The 20,066-nt window shown below is 42.1% G+C and overlaps 1 protein-coding gene across 1 annotated transcript; it reads right to left on the bottom strand.

Annotated features, from left to right (window-relative positions):
* Positions 1-1,943: 1,943 nt before the first annotated feature.
* On the bottom strand, positions 1,944-20,006 carry LOC101937225 (sulfotransferase 6B1-like). The gene is made up of 7 exons (XM_005303976.4): positions 19,317-20,006; positions 17,935-18,080; positions 10,215-10,304; positions 9,568-9,694; positions 8,102-8,196; positions 5,070-5,226; positions 1,944-2,711 (listed from the first exon to the last, which is right to left on the bottom strand). Exons 1-7 carry the CDS (start codon positions 19,516-19,518, stop codon positions 2,566-2,568), a joined length of 963 nt encoding a protein of 320 aa, XP_005304033.1. The 5' UTR covers positions 19,519-20,006; the 3' UTR covers positions 1,944-2,565.
* Between the last annotated feature and the right edge of the window lie 60 nt (positions 20,007-20,066).

Raw genomic sequence — 20,066 nt, 5'->3', positions numbered from 1 at the left:
GACATCATCATAGGACCTAATCACATCAGCCATACCATCAGGGGCTCGTTCACCTGCACATCTACCAATGTGATATATGCCATCATGTGCCAGCAATGCCCCTCTGCCATGTACATTGGCCAAACCGGACAGTCTCTACGCAAAAGAATTAATGGACACAAATCTGACATCAGGAATCAAAATACTCAAAAACCAGTGGGAGAACACTTTAACCTGTCTGGTCATTCAGTGACAGACCTGCGGGTGGCTATATTACAACAGAAAAACTTCAAAAACAGACTCCAACGAGAAACTGCTGAGCTAGAATTGATATGCAAACTAGACACAATCAACTCCGGTTTGAATAAGGACTGGGAATGGCTGAGCCATTACAGACATTGAATCTGTCTCCCCTTGTAAGTATTCTCACACTTGTTATCTAACTGTCTGTCTGTACTGGGCTAGCTTGATTATCACTTCAAAAGTTTTTTTCTCTTAATTAATTGGCCTCTCAGAGGTGGTAAGACAACTCCCACCTGTTTATGCTCTCTGTATGTGTGTATATATATCTCCTCAATATATGTTCCATTCTATATGCATCCGAAGAAGTGGGCTGTAGTCCACGAAAGCTTATGCTCTAATAAATTTGTTAATCTCTAAGGTGCCACAAGTCCTCCTGTTCTTCTTTTTACAGACTATAATACTGAACCAGGCCAAAATGAAAAGTTTCAATTTGGGAATGTCAAAACATTTTGTTTCAGTTGAAAATGTAGAAATGAAACACATCACCATTTCTGAATTGAAATATTTCAGTACTTACTGTTCTGCGGAAAATTTCAGCATCTTGACTTTTTGTCCTGATATTTTGAGTGAAAATAAATGTAGAAATATCAGAATTTCTCAGGGGGGAAATTCTGCTTTTCAACCAGAAATATCTATATATTATAGATAGATAGACACAGACAAGAAGGCTGTATGATACCTGCAATGAACACTATTTTTGAGAACAAGTAACCAAAAAAATAGGAATGGGAGAACTCATTTTTCTAAATTTGGAATACACACTAACATCATTTGGGGGAGGGATAGCTCAGTGGTTTGAGCATTGGCCTGCTAAACCCAGGGTTCAATCCTTGAGGGGGCTACTTAGGGATCTGGGGCAAAAATCAGTACTTGGTCCTGCTAGTGAAGGCAGGGGGCTGGACCCGATGATCTTTCAGGGTCCCTTCTAGTTCTGTGAGATATATAGATAGGTATATCATGGTTTCAAAATTGGGTGAAGGGAGAGAAGAAATTTATGAGTCTGATGGGCGGGAAAAAACACCCAACCTCTTGGGCTAATACAAAGGAGTAGATTAAAAAGGGTCATTCACAAAAGCTCAGAAAGCACAATGATACCAGCAGCTATGTCAGATACATGTGTCTTGGTTTTGCCCAGGACGGGTCAGATGTGTCGTGAGAAAACTCCCCACTGGTCTCCACACTTTTTGCTTTATTTTGATTTTGTATCCTCAAGATCTTCTCAGGGCAGGGGTGTCCTATATTTTGGCAATAGCCTGGTTATGCTAAGAGTACAATAGATAGACCGAGAGTTTCAAAGCCAACTAGGAGAATTAACCACTAATTTCCCATTAATTTCAGTTCAGTTGCCCTGGCTTTGAAAATCTCAGCCACAGCTTCCAGAGTAGACCAGTTAGCTTGCAGCAATAATACAAACATTTGCTACTCTGTATAGAGCTTATGACCATGAATAATTCAAGCCTCAGAGATCCTCTTATCTTTTATCAGGCTTAGGGTTGCTGACCCTCCAGGATTGTCCTGGAGACTCCAGGAATTAAAGATTAATCTTTAATTAAAGATTATATCATGTGATGAAACCTCCAGGAATATGTCCAAACAAAACTGGCAACCCTAACCAGGCTTCCAACGTGTCCCCTCTGATTAAAACAAGATGAACCAATTAATAACATTTTTAAAACATTTATCAAATCAAAGATTTAAAAGGACACAGACAAATAATGAATGCAAGCAGAAAAACAGAAACAGAAAAGCTGCTTGGCTAACAGTTATCCTGGAGGGAATCAGCTTCTTCCACCAGAAGATAGCCAGATTCAAGTCACTGTTAATGTTAATGGCAAAAACTAATCTATTTGGTGGAATTTCTATCGCTTTCGTACATCTGGATCATGTGGACACTCTAAGCCTAATTCTGCACTGACTTACATCAAATGCAACCCCCATGAACTTCATGGGATTTCTCAGTGCAGAATTGGCTCTCCGATTAAATTGTTTTTGATAGAATGGTTAAATAACTGATGGTGCTTCTGGCTGATACCGCCTAAAAATAGTGTATATGATATTGAAGTCTACAGCTCCTTTCTAAGGCAATGCAATACAATGGGCATATGCATACATAAAAGATCTATTAAGCATGGTGAGGTATCAAATTTAAAGCACACATCTGAGATAAATTGGTGGTATTAAGGACTAGAACATAATGATTTACAATTGGATACACAGAAGTTTAGATGATTTTTCCAGTGTACAAAAACAAGTGAACAGATCATACTAAGGGGAATAGTTGCATTAGGTTTTGCTGGTTTGCTCTTGCAAATACAACCCATATTTCATCTTTTCTCCCAGTTTAGTTCCTGCTAAACACTCTTCAAATTTTCTGTCCATCTCTTTACTCTGAGCTTCAGAGAAATGGTTCTTCCAGTCACCAACCATTCCTGAAAACATTTAAAAACATTTTATATATATATATATATATATATAACATTTGTTAGAGAAAAAGGATCACCACTCCTTGGTTGAAGTTGTAACTAGCTTTCCATTGCAAGGCTGATTTTTGCACATCACAACCTTCATTCCCCCATCTCTATCCCTAAGAATTGATCCTTTCTACTTGTGACTCTACATTTAGGGTTTGTGACCACAGGATAATTTTTTCAGCAATGAATGAGGTGAATTGGAGAAGCCATCTCTAAGATGTAGGATTTTTTAAAAATACAGGTAGAGTTCTTGGTATATCTTCTTGTTTTGGTCATACCATATCTCAGAAATAATTGGCCCCAGAAACATCCCTTTTGTTATATTCAAGAGTCATTACACTCATTTACACCAGGTGTGTTTTGGTCCCAGGTCTGTAGCTTTTTCTCTTGATAAGATGGTCTTCAAACTGCAAACTAAGCATGTGTATTGTTAGGTGTGGTGCTTATTCTTAAATAAATGTAGGGGTAGACATCAGATTCTCCATGCACACTCCACCATTAGCAGCTCTGTTCTTGTGTGCCAGCCTCAGCCTGTGGCAGCCAGAGATCCTAACTCCGGACCTGATAATGCCCCCATGATTCATGACCCACAGAGGGGAACCACCACACAAGAATGTGATGTATTTTTTGCGGAGGTGGGGTGAACCTTCAGAACATCTTCCACTTTCTCTGGAGCCCATGTGATCCACACATCAGGAGAGGAGGGCCAGTGGTGAGGCTGAGGGAGAGATAGACATGGTCTCCCTCCCCCCCAATGCACAGGATGCAATGAAATCCCAATGAAAGATGATAGAGCCCCAGGCTAATGTGAGCTACAGGTAACCCCACTGTATCTCAGAGTACTTCCTGAGCTAACCAGTGGCAGTGCCAGAGTCACTGCAGCAATTGTATTAGGCAATTTCAACTTCTGCACTGATTGTGGCGCTTCTACATTAGCCCAAGATTCCACAGCCACCAACCACAGCAATAGCACTAGCCCAGGGACAGTCTGGCTCAACACCTATAGTTGGATGCATTCTGGATTTTGTCTTTGGCCTGGGATTGGAGGTGGATGTTACATGCTCGCTACAGTGGGGGTTATCAGTGCTACCCTAGTGGCATCAGAGAGGCCTTTCCCTGGCCATCCACCCAGCAATAAAAGGTTCCTGGATACTATCCCAGCAAGACAAAGGTCCTGAGCCACTAACCCTGGCAGAGGACTTTGCCTTCACATCACACCAGCAAGCTAGAGTTGCCAAGCCTGTGATGTCACAGAGGTCCAGGCTTTCACAACAGCCTTAAAAGATGGGGATGCTAGAGCCAAGACCTCATCAGAACCTGTGCCTTCAGTCAGGGGTGGCTCCAGGCTCTAGTGCAGCCAGGGAGCAGGGCTGGGGCAAAGGAAAAGCTACAAGGCTGATTGGGGAAGCAGCCGCAGCTGGGCCATGCCCCAATCAGGCCCCAGCTGGCCTGTATAAGAAGGCTGGGAGCCAGGCGCTCAGAGTTTTTCTCTGCATTCAGAAGGAGAAGGGCCTGGCTGCAGTGAGCTAGACACAGGGTACCTGAGTGGAGCAGGGCTGGGGAAAGGCTGAGGAGCTGGGGAGCTCCAGCCTGGATAGCCCCAGGCTGCGACCTAGTAGGAGGCTAAGGGGTACTGGGGATTGCAGAGGGCAGCCCAGGGCTAGGCCAAGGCAGCAGCCCAAACCCTCCTTGCCAGTGATGAGTGGCCTATACTGCAGTCTGCCCCAGGGAGCGGGGGCTAGTTGGTGACTGGCAGTGGCCTTATCCTGAGGTGAGGTAGGGATAGTGGGTGGGGGTTCCCCAGGGAGGGGAGACCCAGATCTGTGGGGTACTGCTGGGGGGCAGCATCCCAGTAATAGGGGCACTGGGTCCTGAGAGGGACACGGGCACCAGAGGATGACAAGTCGGATCACCGGCCTGCAGAGAGCGCTCCAGAGGCTGGTGAGCTAATTCCTTGGATGACCAGCAGGAGGCGCCGCAGGGGTGAGTCCGGACGTCTACAGGGCGGCAGTCAGGCTGCCTTCGGCGGCATGCCTGCGGGAGGTCCGCTGGTCCCGCGGCTTCAGCAGTAATTTGGCAGTGGGTACGCCGATGGCCCCGGTCCGGCAGATCACCCGCAGAAATGCCGCTGAATCCCGGTGACCAGCGGACCGCCCACAGGCGTGCAGCTGAAGGCAGCCTGACTGCCATGCTTGGGGCAGCAAAAAACATAGAGCCACCCCTGCCTTCAGTTCACCCAGCCAGCTAGAGGTGCTGTGCTAGTGACTTCACTGCAAGAGACTGGTGATCATTTGTAGGGAGTTTTCAGAAATTTACCTTTACGGAAGAGAATTTTCCCAAATGTTCCATGAGTTTTGGAGGATTTCTCTTTCATAGCTTTGAAGCTGCTCTTCTCTGCAACAGTCTGAATCTCTTCCTCACTCAGGGAGAACCCAAAGAAGTCAGCTATTTTTTTCAGTCCTAACATCAGATTCTGAAAAAAAGGAAGATAAGAATGAATATTATTGAAATAACATTCCATTTGGATCTCACCTGTGGAGTGATTATAACAGTATCTCTGAAGGTTTCGTACTTTCACAGAGCAGAATTACGGTGAAAAATCTGCGACTACTTCCTTTTGCATCACTGAGGAACTCTAAGAGGTGTAACTTCCAGGCAGGGTCTAAACAGTGGGCCTTGTCCAGAACTCCTCACTCATGCAAGTAGGATACTTTGGCTAAATGAAGAGTGGGGTCTGTACTTTTTATATGTAGCTGTGCATAATAATAATAATAATACCTAGCACTTTTGAGCACATGATTGAGTCCAGAGAGTTTGTATCTGTTAATATTCATAGACTTCAGGTGTGCTGAAGCAAAGGGCATTGCTAAGAAATGTGCAAATAAGGATATGTATGAATATAGAATTCTGTACCCTTCACACACCAAATGATGGTGCATTTTGACAGATACAACAGTGAGCTCAAAGAGCTGTTCTAAGGGGATTTGACAATAGTGGTCATAAAAATAATAAGAGGGGAAAACAAGGAGAATCAAATAAGGTAATCAAATAAGGCACACAAAAAAAAGAATTTGCAGAACTTTTCATCCAGAATCAGGATGAAAGGCCAAAAATTAAAATTCTGCAATATTTTGTTTCAGAAATGCTGAAAAGTTCATATATAGCAGTGGCTCACAACCTTTCCAGACTACTGTACCCCTTTCAGGAGTTTGATTTGTTTTGGGTACCCTCAATTTATACCTCACTTAAAACCTACTTGCTTACAAAATCTGACAAAAAAATTCAAAAGGGTTACAGCACACTATTACTGAAAACTTGCTTACTTTCTCATTTTACCATGTAATTATAAAATAAATAAATTGGAATTTAAATGTATAGTATATAGAGCAGTATAAACAAGTCATTGTATGAAATTTTAGTTTGTACTGACTTCGCTAGTGTTTTTTATGTAGCCTGTTGTGAAAGTAGGCAAATATCTAGATGAATTAATGTACCCACTGGAAGATTTCTGTGTAACCCCAGGGGTACACATACCACTGGTTGAGAACCACTGCTATAGTGGAAATGTTCTGGTGTTTCCAAAATGAAATATGATCGCTGGGATACCCAGCAGATCACCTGCCAGGCAGGCAGCCTGGTGAGCTGGCCAGCCAAGGAATCCAGTAGCCCAGGGAGCTAGGGAGTCAGGTGCTCAGGGAGTCTAGGAGCCCACCCGCCTGCCTGTCCATTCATCAAGCAGGCATATCTGAGAGACAGCCACCCAGACTCCTGATAGTTTAGGGAGCTGGGGAGCCTGGAAGCCCAGCTCTGCAACTACTCACCAGACGGGCTGCCAAGGAGCCTGGCTGCTGAGGAACAAGGAGCCTGAAAGCTCGGGACAACCCCAGCTCCACCACTGAGGCTGCCAAGAAGCATGGGAGCAGAGAGGTGGGCAGGCGGGTGAGCTAGCAGGAAAGCAGGCAGGCAGGATGGCCAGTTGGCCAGCCTGCCTGGTTTCCATTGAAAGTATTGAAGCAATCTACATGTTCCCACAGAACACGTAGAGTCCATCGAATCAGCATTTTCTGTTGGAAAGCTGACAACCTCTTAGAGAGACCGAGAAAGAGAGATTGCATTAGGATTTTTTTTAAATAGATTTAGTGGGGGGCCAAGGTACCACACTGCAGGCACTGAAGAAATTAGATCACCCTGTTTTTATTTTATTTTTTAAAATCATCTCCAAAATGGTAATTTGCAGCAAGGTTTCTAGGAAAAAATCTATCCTACCCTATGTCACAGCTGTAAAATTTCAGGTGAATTTATTTCAGTTTAGCAAGGTTGGGTGTTGGGATCATAATCAGACTGAAAACTGAACACGTTTTCCCCACCGAAACTATTATACAAGTTGTTAGCGTTTCCCCATGGTCACTCTCCATATGCTTTGTGGTAGCTGGACATAATAGGAAGGCATGCTAAAGACAGCCTTGACTTAGAAATGGAAATTGTTATTAGATGGCTTTGTGGATTTTGTCAGTGCTTCATACACTTCATGTTACTATAATTTAGGTTTTAATGCAATATGTAGAATATAATCCCATCCAGCTCACTCATGTGTGAGATTTGGAGAAGTCCACATTGGTTACAGATGGCCATATCTTATTGTCCTCCATTTTGGCAAAATTTCCCACTAAAGACAATTAAAGTTTTGACTGAGTGAGGACTGAAAAACTTGGCCGGTTTTATTGTGAAGATGATTGGTCTGAGTTTCAGAGATGCAGTGCACCCACCCCCCAGCGAAACCAGTGGGAACTGTAGATGCTCAGTATTTTTGAATATTAAGCCACTGGCTCATGTTGACAGTATATATTAAAAAAATCTTACAGCTAAATGAAGGCCTGGTGTAAGTGGGTGCAAATCCATGGAAAGATAACGGTGTTACACCTGCTTACAGCAAGGCTGATGTTGCCTCTTGGTAATCATTTCCCCATGAAGTGGATACTGTTAGATGTAGGCCTTATTCATTCCAAAGTCTGTTTGTTCCTAGATCTATGAATTCATGTTTCTTGGCACAGAGGGTGAAATTCCATCCTACTCAGAGGTCTGAACTAGGTCTATATGACATTTGCATCTGACTTATTTCTTCATAGGGTTTAAGTAGAGCTGGTTAAAAAATTTCCACTGAAACATGAGGGTTTTTTTATAAAATGTGGCTTTTTGATTAAATGTTCATGAACATTTCTGTTTTGTCAGTTTCTGTCAAAAACAAAATGAATTGTATAGGCCTTGCATGGGCTTAGTGGGTGTGTTATCATTAGCTATGCACTATTTAGGTATGAAGTAAAGATTCCTTTAAACAGCATTAACCTCACCTCTTTCAGCTCTTCATAGGTTATCGCCATAACATTTTCATCAGCCACATGCTTGTTCCATTCAACTAAATAATCAAAATAGGAGCCCCGGCATACTTGAGGGAAAAAAACAGAATCAGAATGATTCAATAATAATGAGGCAAAGGTGAATTGAGACAGGGGACATGGACTCCTTTTATAGGTTTAGGCTGACTACATGGTGTCAGACAAGGTTTTGAGGTGAGGACTACAGTAACACATTTTGCCACTGCTCCTCTGAACAGAAGCAATAAGTGTTCCTTCCATCTGACAGCTAGTACTGGCCACTAATGGAAGAGCACACATCTGCTAAGTGCAAACGACTAAACACCCTCATAACCACCTTAGGGACATAGCATACAAGCTGGAAAGCTAGCCAGCTGAACATTCCAGCACCACTCCTTTTTGCCAGGGAGACATCCTGTCTGACTGCTGACTGGGTCGAAAAGGAGTCTTTCCTTTGCACTGATCCCAACTACAGCTGGGTGAGTGATGGATTTTTTTGGTACAGACACTAAACTAAAAAAAATAAAAAACAATCATTTGATTTGAACCAATAACAATTTTTTAAAATTTTTTAATAAAAAAAGTATAAAAAAAATTGGTTTAGAAGCAACGAAAATGTTTCACTTGACTCCAAACAAATTTTATTTTGAATTATTCACTTTGATTCAGACGTTTTAGGTGCTTTTCACCCTTTTTTGTGGTAATTTAAAAGTGAAGTGCCATTTTGAATAGAAAAGTTGAACAAAATATTTCAAAATGAAACGATTCAGAAAGATTGAAACAAAATGTTTCCTGTTTAGAAATTTTGTTTCTAAAATTAGAAAATTTCTAAAATTACAAAATTTAAATTCTAAAATTTAGTTTCAAAGAAAATTATTTATCAAATTCAACCTGAAATCAGCAAACATTTTTGGCCCCCCCAAAAACAATTAGTTGAAAACATTTTGCTCACCTCTATTCCCAAGAATTTTAGCCTTCGACCCAGTAAATGAATTCAGCTTATGCATCGATTAGCAGAAAGAAAAGTTATAGGGTGAAGTTGTTTTGAGTGGAAATATTGGATTTGGATTTCTAGGCCACCATGCTTATGTCTATTTTAGTAAGTATTAGCATAGTTGGTAATATAATTCATATTTAATTTCCTAAACCTGTGTTTCAGATTATATAAGATTCAGGGTAATGGTGGTCAGGCCATAAAAGCTTACATGACTTATTCAAGATCACAGAGGGAGTCAGTGTCAGTGAATAAATTATCTCTTGATTTCAGGAGTCACAGTCTGATTTCAATTACATCATTTATAAATCTAGAATAACTTTAAGACCAAGAAGTTTTTCTTGAATTATAACAATACAACTGAGATCAGAATCTGCCCTAGGTCTTCCCAGTGCCCAGTTTTGCCAATGCACTAATTAATCAGAATAGCTTCAGAAAAACAGTGTACTTTTTCCATGCATAAAAGCTGCAAAATACTCATCCCATGAGCCGAAGGAGGGAAGTGTAGGCATATTGTTGTGAAAATGGAAGTAAGATACAGCGGTGTCTTTTGGATTTCGAACCAGCAGCAGTATCTAAAAAACATAAGTAAATGAATTATTTGTTTAAAGGTTGAAAGTCAATACAAAAAAGTTTGTACTTTTCCTAGCACAAAGAGCACTATGGTAATACAAATAATTAACAATAATTAGGTAAGAAAAAGTTTATATTTAACAATCACAGCATCAGTAGAATCAGTTTAATTAATTTTGCCTTATTTGAAAAATAAGGAATGGATAAGCTCATTAGCAGGAGATTTCTGCTGAAATGATAGCAGAGAAACAGTAAACATTTAAATTGTCAGCATTAGGTTTCGGTATTCATGCTGAATGGGGCCAGTTTACTCCCAGCCTAAAGCTATTCTTTCAGCTGTTTGCTGTCCCAGTACATAACACTGTATCAGTTCACATGCAGAAAACTTATCTTCACAACCATAAAACCTAGATGGAATCATAGAAAACACAAGGCCCTGCATATAACATAGAAGAAATCCAAACGGGTCTGAAAATGCCATTACAGTGGGTATTTTCTACGATACTGTAAATGAGGACTCACCTTGGCCTTGCTTTTGAAAATAGATTTCGGCAGGACTTGAGGAAGGAGATGTGTTGTTATGATTCTTCTGAAAGGTAATTCCTTCATCCTCTTTAAATAGAATTGGAAAGAAACATAGAATTAAATAGCCTCTTTAATATAATTTTATCATTTTAAGAACTATCTGTTTTTTTTAAAAAGTAGACTTAGCAGGAAATAATATTTCTTTTCTGCCAATCCAGAGGGTGACTATTTCACTACCATTAATATACAGCAGAATCTAAGACAAATTAGCATTAATTTTTCCAAGGCCTTCTTGAATCTCTCATTTCTTTCAAACTTTAACTACCATGCTCCCAATTATTAATGTTCCTTTAATTCGCTCTAATGAATGTGGCCCCATGTATGTTGCTCCTCCAGAGGAAATACTGTGCAAGACCCTGTTCTAACAGTATTTCCAGCCTGACTAGAAATAGGGGGCCTGTTCTTTTGAAATGTCCAGCTGAGTTTAGGCAGAACCAGTGATACTCATTATCTAATGGCTGACAATAAGCACTTCTCCAGGACCTCTTAGACATTCAGATAAACAGAACTAGCAAACCACTCTGCAATAGCATGACTCCCAGTAAGGGTGCATCTGATGGCATCTGGTGGCTTTGTGCCCTAGCAGATGGATAAAGCAGTACTGGTATTCAGGAGACCTGAGTGTTTGTGTGCAAGTCATTTCTCCACTCTGTGCCTCAGTTTTACCTTCTGTAAAAGGGGGATAATGATACTTACCTCCTTTGTAGCTTTGAGAGCTACTGGTTAAAAGTGCTATATAAGAGCAGGGTATTATTATGTCTGTCTAATCAGTATCTTTCTATAGTTCCAAAAAGACAGGTCACCGTGTCACAAAAATCAGCATCATAGCTAGGGCCCTACCAAATTTATGGTCCATTTTGGTCAATTTCACGGTCATACAATTTTAAAAATCATAAATTTCATGATTTCATCTATTTAAATCAGAAATTTCCCTATGTTCTAATTGTAGGGGGTGGTGACCCAAAAAGGAGTTGTGGGGGGTTGCAAGGTTATTGTAGGGTGGGTTGCAGTAATGCTACCCTTACTTCTGCACTGCTGCTGGTGGCGGCGCTGCCTTCAGAGCAGGGCAGCTGGAGAGCGGTGGCTGCTGGCTGGGATCCCAGCTCTGAAGGCAGAGCTGCCGCTAGCTACAGCACAGAAGTGAGGATCGCATGGTATGATATTGCCACCCTTATTTCTACGTTGCTGCTAGTGGGATGCTGCCTTCAGAGCTGGGTGCCCGGCCAACAGCCACCACTGTCTGGCCACCGAGCTCTGAAGGCAACGCAGGAGTAAGCGCGACCCCCCTAAAATAACCTTGGAACCCCTCCCCCCCCGCAACTCCCTTTTGGGTCAGGACCCCCAATTTGAGAAACGCTGGTCTCCACCGTGAAATCTGTATAATATAGGGTAAAAGCACACAAAAGACCAGATTTAATGGGGGGAGACCAGATTTCACAGTCCAAGACACGTTTTTCATGGCCGTGAATTTGGTAGGGCCCACTCACAGCTCTGTCTAATTGACCTTAGAGATGGGAAATCCAGTTCAAACAGAGTAAAAACAACCTGAATCAAAACAATTTTTTTTTTCAGTTTGATAAAGTGAAATGCAAGGGGTGGCTAAAGCATAGTACTGGGAGTCTGAAGACCTGGGTTCTTCCCTTTCTGGCTCCATCACAGATTTCCCATGCTACCACTTTCCGATCAAGGAGAGACAATGTGGCAGTGGGAGGAGGAGCATTACTTGAAGACTAGTGAGCTGATGTTGGGAGTGTTTTGGATGGATGAGAGAAGGAAATGTGGAGAAGGATGGAATATGGGAAATGGGAAAGTCGAAGGGGGAAAGAAATGGATTTTTCAAAACAATTCCAATTAATCTGAATTAGCATCTAATGGACCTGGAGACAGGATGATGTCCCCCCTACCACAGCAGAGCCTTCTAGATCAGGGTTTGAGATGCATTGACAGGACAGGGTGAAGATGTTTGCATTCAGGGATTTCTCTAGACCCGCCCCCCCAGGAGGGGTTTACACCCCCCATGAATTTCCCCAACACCTCCCTGCCCCCAGTTTCACGCAGTGTTTCCAATGTAGTTGTTGGTTGGAAATTTGAATTGAAATTCAAACATTAATACACACTTTAAAAGCATATACATTATATGAGAAAATACTTGTACCTGAGAAAGCATAATGGGTTTGAAAAGTATGAACAAAGACTAGCTTCCTCATACAGCTGTTATTTATGACAATGTTGGCACATTCATTTTGGCAATGTTGGCCTAACTTATAATTTAAAATTATGATTTGTAAGCAAGGTCTGAATGAGCTCTCCCCTGACAGCTAGCGATGAGCCAGGGGAGGGGAGAGAGGCTTCAGGACCAGACTGTATTTACATGAACACAACTACTCTGCCTAGGTATCCAGCAGACAGAGCTGTGCTGTCCAACTGATCAATTTTGGCTGGTATTGGGTTACAAATCACTGAAGTATTAAATGTGGGGGTAATGAAATGTTATCTTTATTGTATGAGTAAAGGGCAGCAGAACTGTACTTAGCCTGACTGAATGAGGGGGGGTCTCCCTCAGTGCTTGATTTGTGCTAGGGCTTGCCAGTGCTGAGCCCCAGCACCTCTAGGCTCGGCAGTTCATAGCCCTGGTACCTCTGGGCTTGTCACATCAGTTATGAAAGTAACAAACTTCCTTGAGCCCCAGCACCTCTTTCATTACAAATTAAGCACTGGTCACCCTCAACTAAACTGCACTCCCTAAGCAGGAGGGTTGGATGCCATATCCTAGTGAAGAGAGAGAAGGTGGAGCACAGGTGTTTTGCTTGGTGGTGTGGGCTCTGCCTAAGAGTCAGAGGCACTATTTGACCTGTCCCTCTCTCCTGTTTAGAGAGAGAGCTGATTAGGCTTCATAGAGAGTCTTTTGGTTTGTTAAGTGACCACTAGAGCTGAAATCACTGATAATCAGTTCTAAGTGCTTAGACCTGCTGCAGGACAGCATTTCTGTGGAAGAGACAGCCCAGCCTGCACTAGCAGTGAGGTTCCCCCACTGAGAGCTGAAATCACTGAGAGCTGGGCTGAACCTCGAGAGACTGACTCGCAGGGGTCTCAGTGGCAGGTGGCAGCAGAAGATGACAGTGCAGGGACATTGGGGCGGAGCAATAGAGTGAATGGTGGCATGACAAACAACAGCGGCCAGAGGATTGGACTATGTTTTAGTGACTTCACTCCAGAATGCTAGATTTGTGACTGGGAAACTTATATAAATATACATTTTTCTAGTAGGCCAAGATTTTTAAAATGCATTATTTGCCATGCTCATTATCTCACATATTTGCTATCTCAAGAGATCATTATTTTGGGGAGTTTCTGTACTAAACTTTTTGTTTATTATAATTATTTTTTATGTAAGAATGGCATATTGGTTCAGACCAATGGTCCATCTATCCCAGTATCCTGTCTTCCGACAGTGCCTATTCCAGGTGCTTCAGAGGGAATGAAACAGAACAGGGAATCATCAAGTGATCCATCCCCTGTCGTCCACTCCCAGCTTCTGGCAAACAGAGGCTAGGGACACTCAGAGCACGGTGTTGCATCCTTGCCCATCCTAGTTAATAGCCATTGATGGACTTAGCCTCCGTGAACTTGTCTAGTTCTTTTTTGAACACTGTTATAATTTTGGCCTTCACAACATCCCTGGCAAAAAGTTCCACGGATGACTGTGCATTGTGTGAAGAAATACTTCCTTTTGTTTGTTTTAAACTTGCTGCCTACTAATTTCATTGGGTGACCCCTGGTTCTTGTGTTAAGTGAAGGGGTAAATAACACTTCCTTATTCATTTTCTCCACACCAGTCAAGATTTTATAAGTCTCTATCATATCCCCTTTTAGTCATCTCTTTTCAAAGCTGAAAAGTCCCAGTCTTTTTAATCTCTCCTCATATGGAATCTGTTCCATACCCCTAATCATTTTTGTTGCCCTTCTCTGAACCTTTTCCAATTCCAATATATCTTTTTTGAGATGGAGTGACCAGAACTGCATACAGTATTCAAGATGTGGGCATATCATGGATTTATATAGTAAAAGTGGAGGAGCTTGGTTTGCCAGACCGATCAGCTAAGCCAATACTGACGACATATATGAAAAGGCTGCAAAACACCAGGCCTCTGGACTGCATCAACATGCAGAAAGCCTTAGAAGGCAGTCACTGACAAAGCCAATTTTAGAAGAATTTAATGAGGCTGTTAAGAATGCTGGAGACACAACTCAGTTTATGTGAACCAACATGGCTGTTGCATCATACTTTCTATTTAAGCAAGACCTACCACACACTACAAACTGGAGGCCAATGTTAAGTGCATTGTTACTTGTTCATCCTGAAGTTGAACACTGGTTCCGAACAAGACCAGCAAATGCTCACTATCTTTCTGCAAGAAACTCAACTGACTGGCTAGAAGCATGGGGTGCAACAGTGAAAGATTCAGCAGTTGAAAAAGTGAAGAACTCTCTCACCATATTCAAAATATGTGCATACATGGCTGATGAATGCACCAATGCAAATAGGCATCAAGTATTAAGTCATTGCGTATGTTATCTTGATGTCTGTGGTAGGCCAGTAGATGCATTCTCGATGTTCAGGTTATAGAAGCTACTTCAGCTGCATCTGTGACATCTTAGAAGAGTTAAATGCTTGTAAACGGAACCCTGAACAGATGGCTGCTTGTGCATTTGATGGAGCTACAAACTTCTCTGGAAGACATAGTGGATTACAAGCTTTGCTCAGAGAAACATGTAACCCTAATCCCTCCTATACACACTGCAGAGGCCATCTACTCCAGCTAGTGCTAGTACAAGCTGCAGAATCTTCAAAAGACATTAAAAAGCCATAAATTTAATGGCTTTTATACTTTTTTTTTTCCAGAAAGAGTCCAAAAGGACTGAACATCTTGGAAACAAATAGAAGTTACACTGGGATTGAAGTTCAAATTAGTCCAACCTGGGAAAGCCTGCTGGCTTTCTCATGAGTGATTCTTGGCTGTTGTCTTAAAATTACTGCAGCTGTTATTATTGGCGTTGGAAAGTATCCACCAAGACAGGACAGATTTAAGTAGTGAAGCCGGTGGACTACTTTTGTTACTAAGTTCAGAGAAGACTATCACCATTTTCTCTCTTGTAAGTCTACTGTTGAAATCACTTGGGTTATTAAACAATGTCATCCAGGCATCTGCTACAACAGTAGTAGATCTTTGTCCGGCAATAGAAGCTACCCTTGGATCTATCACAGATATCCATTGAAAATGTACTGGAAGAAGCAAAGACTTCAGTCCAGAAGTTGACTAATGAAGGTACGTATGTTGACTCCTTAAGTGAAGAAGACAAGAAGTGTTTGTTAAGCCAGCTGAAAAAGTACACAGACTTGATTCTTAGAAATCTACAATAGAGATTTCTGGATTCTACTCAACTGCCACATAGCTTTTACAGATGCCTGTCTTATAAAACACCTATAGTTGAGTGGAATGAAGCACTACCAGCAATAGGGCTGCTATGTGATCAAGACAGAATAGAGAATTTTGAACACAGGGTGGAATAGTGTATGATGAATGAATGAAGATTTAACTTCAACTTCTTTATCATCACTAGTGGTTTGACCCCATCTTTGTGCTATTTCCTGGGATGAAAGAAGTAGGAATTCATCTCTTGCTACTCCGTCACAACAGCTACAGTTGAGTGTTCTTTTTCCTAATTCAATAGAATTTTGTGTTCTGAAAGAAGTCGCCTTCTGCCTGATCATGAGCATATCATGAAGGACTGGAAGTAACTGACACACAAGGAGAGAGACACCAAAGAGTGCAAAATTACAACAAGAAACCAAGAAGGATGTAGATATAGTACTTCATAATAGGCTTGAGTAGCCAACTTTAATTTGTGTGATGATTTTAAAACATGAGTTAAATCTAATAAAATGGTTGTGAAACATTTTTCAGTTTTTACTCTGGTGCCATACAGCCCCCCCCTTCACCCTCACAGTCTCAACCCTCATCGGCCCTCCGCCCGCTCCCCCCTGAATATTCCAACACCCCGCCTAATTTCAATTCCTGGGAAAACACTGTTTGCATTGCTTGTGTTATGAGAGCTTTTTGGCCAAACAGAGGACCCCATAAGATGAAGTCTTCGATATGACCCCTTTCTCAGGCAATAAAATCATTTACGTACAGAAACGATAAAATAATAAAACACACAAATTCTGTCTACAGGGAGTGTACGTGGCATATCAACCAGCTGTTCAGCAGCTGCAGATTTTGTGAGCTTTGTACTGGTGTTAGAGGTTGTTCATCTAGGATTAATCACTTATCTCTTGAGTTTTTGCTCCTGTTGATCTCTATTTTTGATAGTGAATGAAACTTCTCCTTATGACATGGGAAGTAATATTTGTCCAGTAATTGTTGTTCATTCATATGCCCACTGTCTTTTTATTTACTCATTGATCTACACATTTGTCCCTAATGTTTGGGCGTTTTTGCCCATTGACACCTCAGAAAAGCTATAGACCAAGAGGAAGTATAGATCCAAATATTTCTGCTGCAGTTCTGGCTTCCAACCAGATTTATGGACCTGTCATGCTGCCAGCAATAGGTACATGGAGCCAGAAAAGGGTCCCAGGGGCAGGTCCAACTAGATAGTTGATATGGTCCCTCAGTTTCACCATCTGTGTCCCCGAAAGGATCAGTGTTCCCTTCACACCCCTCCCCGCCCTCACTCTTGGGCAGATTACTACATCTGTCTTCTGTGGGAGAACTGTGCATGGGCCTAGGGTTAGCACCCGGCTGTGTTTACCCCCTGAGTCTGCTCTCAGTTTTGGAGTAATTTGGTGCAATACTATGGCCCTAACATCATTCAGTGTTATCTAATGTCCTTTTCCTGCAATAGATGAACGCAATACCAAATCTTGATCTTGCCTCTCTCAGAGTGGAGCCCTTCCACGCTCTATGGCCCACATAGATCTGTGGAGCAGTGCAGAGATTGAAAGGGGAAGACCCTCAAGGGCAGCAGCCATAAAACTATTCCTTACTACCCTTTTCTCTGAAGGCAGAGTCTGAGTGCTCTCCCATTGCCTCCCCTAATAGCTCTGAAATAAGGGGAGGGGTCTCTCCAGCTGAATGAAATCCTGGGAAACCATGAGGCAAAAAATCAATCCTGGAGCTGACTGACAGTTTAAAAAGGAGCTGTTAGCAATCAGAATGGGAGACTCCTAGGCAAAAGACATCCCCTGTCATGGAAAATAAAACGGAGAGGGGTAACAGAAACTCCCCTAAACCCCTAGTCCCATTCACAATTGCCTGTTTTGGGGTGGGGGCCCTGAAATCCTTCCTCTCCACATAGTCAGCTCTATGGGGACAGTAGTAGTGCAAAGGAGAGAGTGACAGATCGGAATCTAAGGAAACCCCGTGGTGAGAAGGTCATTTGCATGAATTATCCACCCCTTGTCTGAACTTCCATGGTTTCCAGTCATGGACTGGCTAAGCAAATGCACTGCACCCTGACTGTGCTGACCTGATCACACCTTGGGGGAGGTAAGAGTCCTCCATAGCCTGTAAAATTCAGCCATTACATTTTATCAATTCTTAAATATGTCAAACAGTTCATATTAACATTTCTAATATCATCCCATGCTGACCTTAAATTTCTCTGGATCCCCAAATTCTAGACGTGGAAATATAGATAATTCATTTGTAATATTAATTCTCTCATTAATTTCCTCCTCTGTATATTTTGCAGCTGTAGTTTCCAAGTCATTTAAGACTTGATCAAGCCAGTTAGTACCTGAAACAAGATAGAAACTGGTTTAAAGACTACGGAAGTGAAAATTGTCACAATTGTTGAATGTATTTAGTTGCAAATACCTGTGTATGATATCAATTACTGTTCAAGAAAAACATTAACATTCAAGGATAGTAGCTAACTAAACTGAAATCTTACTTTGATACAGGAATATTTTCCTGTTGTTAATGCCACAAGCTATGAGTGAACAGAAGTGTCATATGATTGGGCCAAGTAATCTGTCAACCAACAGGAACAGTCCTGTTTGTGAAGCACATACTTCTTTGTGATTAACAATTTAGTTATAAATCACTAAATTAAAAACCATGTTTTCTGGGTGAATTCATGTCACAGATAAATGCAGGCACCACCATTGTCACTGACTAGGCTCCTACTTGCCAATCCAGGGTAAGCCATTAGCACTAGCTTGACCAAAAGCCAAATATACAATAATGGTTTCTAAAAAGAAGAAATCAATTTGGGGGAAATGGACAGAAACACTTGTGATCACAGTTATGTGAAATCTGGATACCCTCATATCTGTGAGTCACATTGTGTTTTTTCTCACATTTTAGTTGTGTAAATTTGGAATCATTCAATTGGCTTCAATTGAGTGTTTGCAGATGTACAGCAGTGGAACTGACAGTGGAATTTGATCCAATTTTTCCATGTGAGACTTGCTGAATTAATAAGTGAAGGAATTGTTTTTCAAAACACCAGGTCTTCAAACTCAGTCAAATTGACAGTCAAGCTGTTTTCTTCTCAGCTCATTCATCATCACAATGCAAAATATTAGTAAAGGTTTGTTGGCTGTTTGAATCAGATCTACAATGAGACACACATGAACATTTTATAATGTGTCTCCTCTGATGTTTGGATGCCACATTACAACCTTATATCTTTCATGCTTGTGAACAGGAATTTTTGTTCAACATGTAGTAGATCATGCTATCAAAGATCAAGAAATCTTTTTCTGCAAGGTACATGTTCATAACACTGGACATATGGTTACTTAAAATGTAAATATTCAAAAGGAGAAGAAAGTAATTGACTGTCATTAATGGCTGAAATTATTATTCTCATCTCATTCATCTGAACAATCCCTAATACAGTAGCTTCATGATGGACAGCATTTTCTATAAACTGCAGTCATGTATAATCATTGTATTAAATGCTGCCTAATCATTCATAACTATAACATTTCAAATTTAATTTTTGTAACAAGCTAGCAATATTCACCATTTTTAGGGTATCCCGCTAGGATCACATCGTCAGTCCTGGCTTCAAAAGAATCAAGAACTTGGATAGTTTTCGGGTTGCAAAAACCAGCAGGGTACAAAATTCCCTTATAGGAAAATAGCAGATCTTCAGGGGCTGCCTTTTCACTATCAGCCAATGTCTTATTCAGATATTCAGCTAATGTCTTTCTGCTGTTATCCATGTTTGTGAAACTCTCTATTCACAGAGACTGAGACACAAGCTGTCTTTTAGAGAAATAATTGTGGTAGTGATGTACAGTGTAATTTAATGGTGATGACACTCGCTCGGGCATGAAGGTAAAAGTTACTGATTAATTTGGAGTGTTTGAGGTTGAAAGGGGCTGTGCCCGGGCCCAGAGTCAGAAGGGGCCCCGGACAGCCGGATCCCCTGGCCGGCTCAGCTTGCTCTGCTCCCTCCGCCCCGCCTCTGCTCCACCCCCACTCCTCAGAGGACTACAGCAGGGATCGGGCGCCCTGCACTCACCGGTGGTGGTAAGTGGAGCAATCCGGTCCCAGCCCGCTCAGCTCCGCCGGCTCCCAGCCACGCCGCCGGTGAGTGCTGGGGGGCAGTTCCCCCAAGTCCCAAGGCTGGGAGCCAGGGGAGCGGAGCGGGCTGGGGCCGGCTCACTCCACTTCCCGCCGCCCTGTGAGTGCGGGGTGGGGCCTGCCCTGCAATCACCGGGTAGCACGAAGTGGAGCGACCCGGCCCCAGCCCGCTCCCCTGGCTCGT

This window comes from Chrysemys picta, chromosome 3, assembly GCF_011386835.1.
Source record: "Chrysemys picta bellii isolate R12L10 chromosome 3, ASM1138683v2, whole genome shotgun sequence".
NCBI classification, from domain to species: Eukaryota; Metazoa; Chordata; order Testudines; family Emydidae; genus Chrysemys; species Chrysemys picta.
Note: the sequence above shows the minus strand (reverse complement) of the source record. Positions and strands in the feature narration are given on the sequence as shown.

What these genes read in the sequence shown, in the direction of transcription:
- LOC101937225 (XM_005303976.4), bottom strand. Translation starts at nt 19,518, where the DNA reads ATGGATAACAGCAGAAAGACATTAGCTGAATATCTGAATAAGACATTG. An exon ending in TTTTCAAAAGCAAGGCCAAG is followed by an intron (nt 9,695 to 10,214) that starts GTGAGTCCTCAT and finishes TATGTTTTTTAG; the next exon opens with ATACTGCTGCTGGTTCGAAA. An exon ending in AGCTTTTATGCATGGAAAAA is followed by an intron (nt 8,197 to 9,567) that starts GTACACTGTTTT and finishes TTTTCCCTCAAG; the next exon opens with TATGCCGGGGCTCCTATTTT.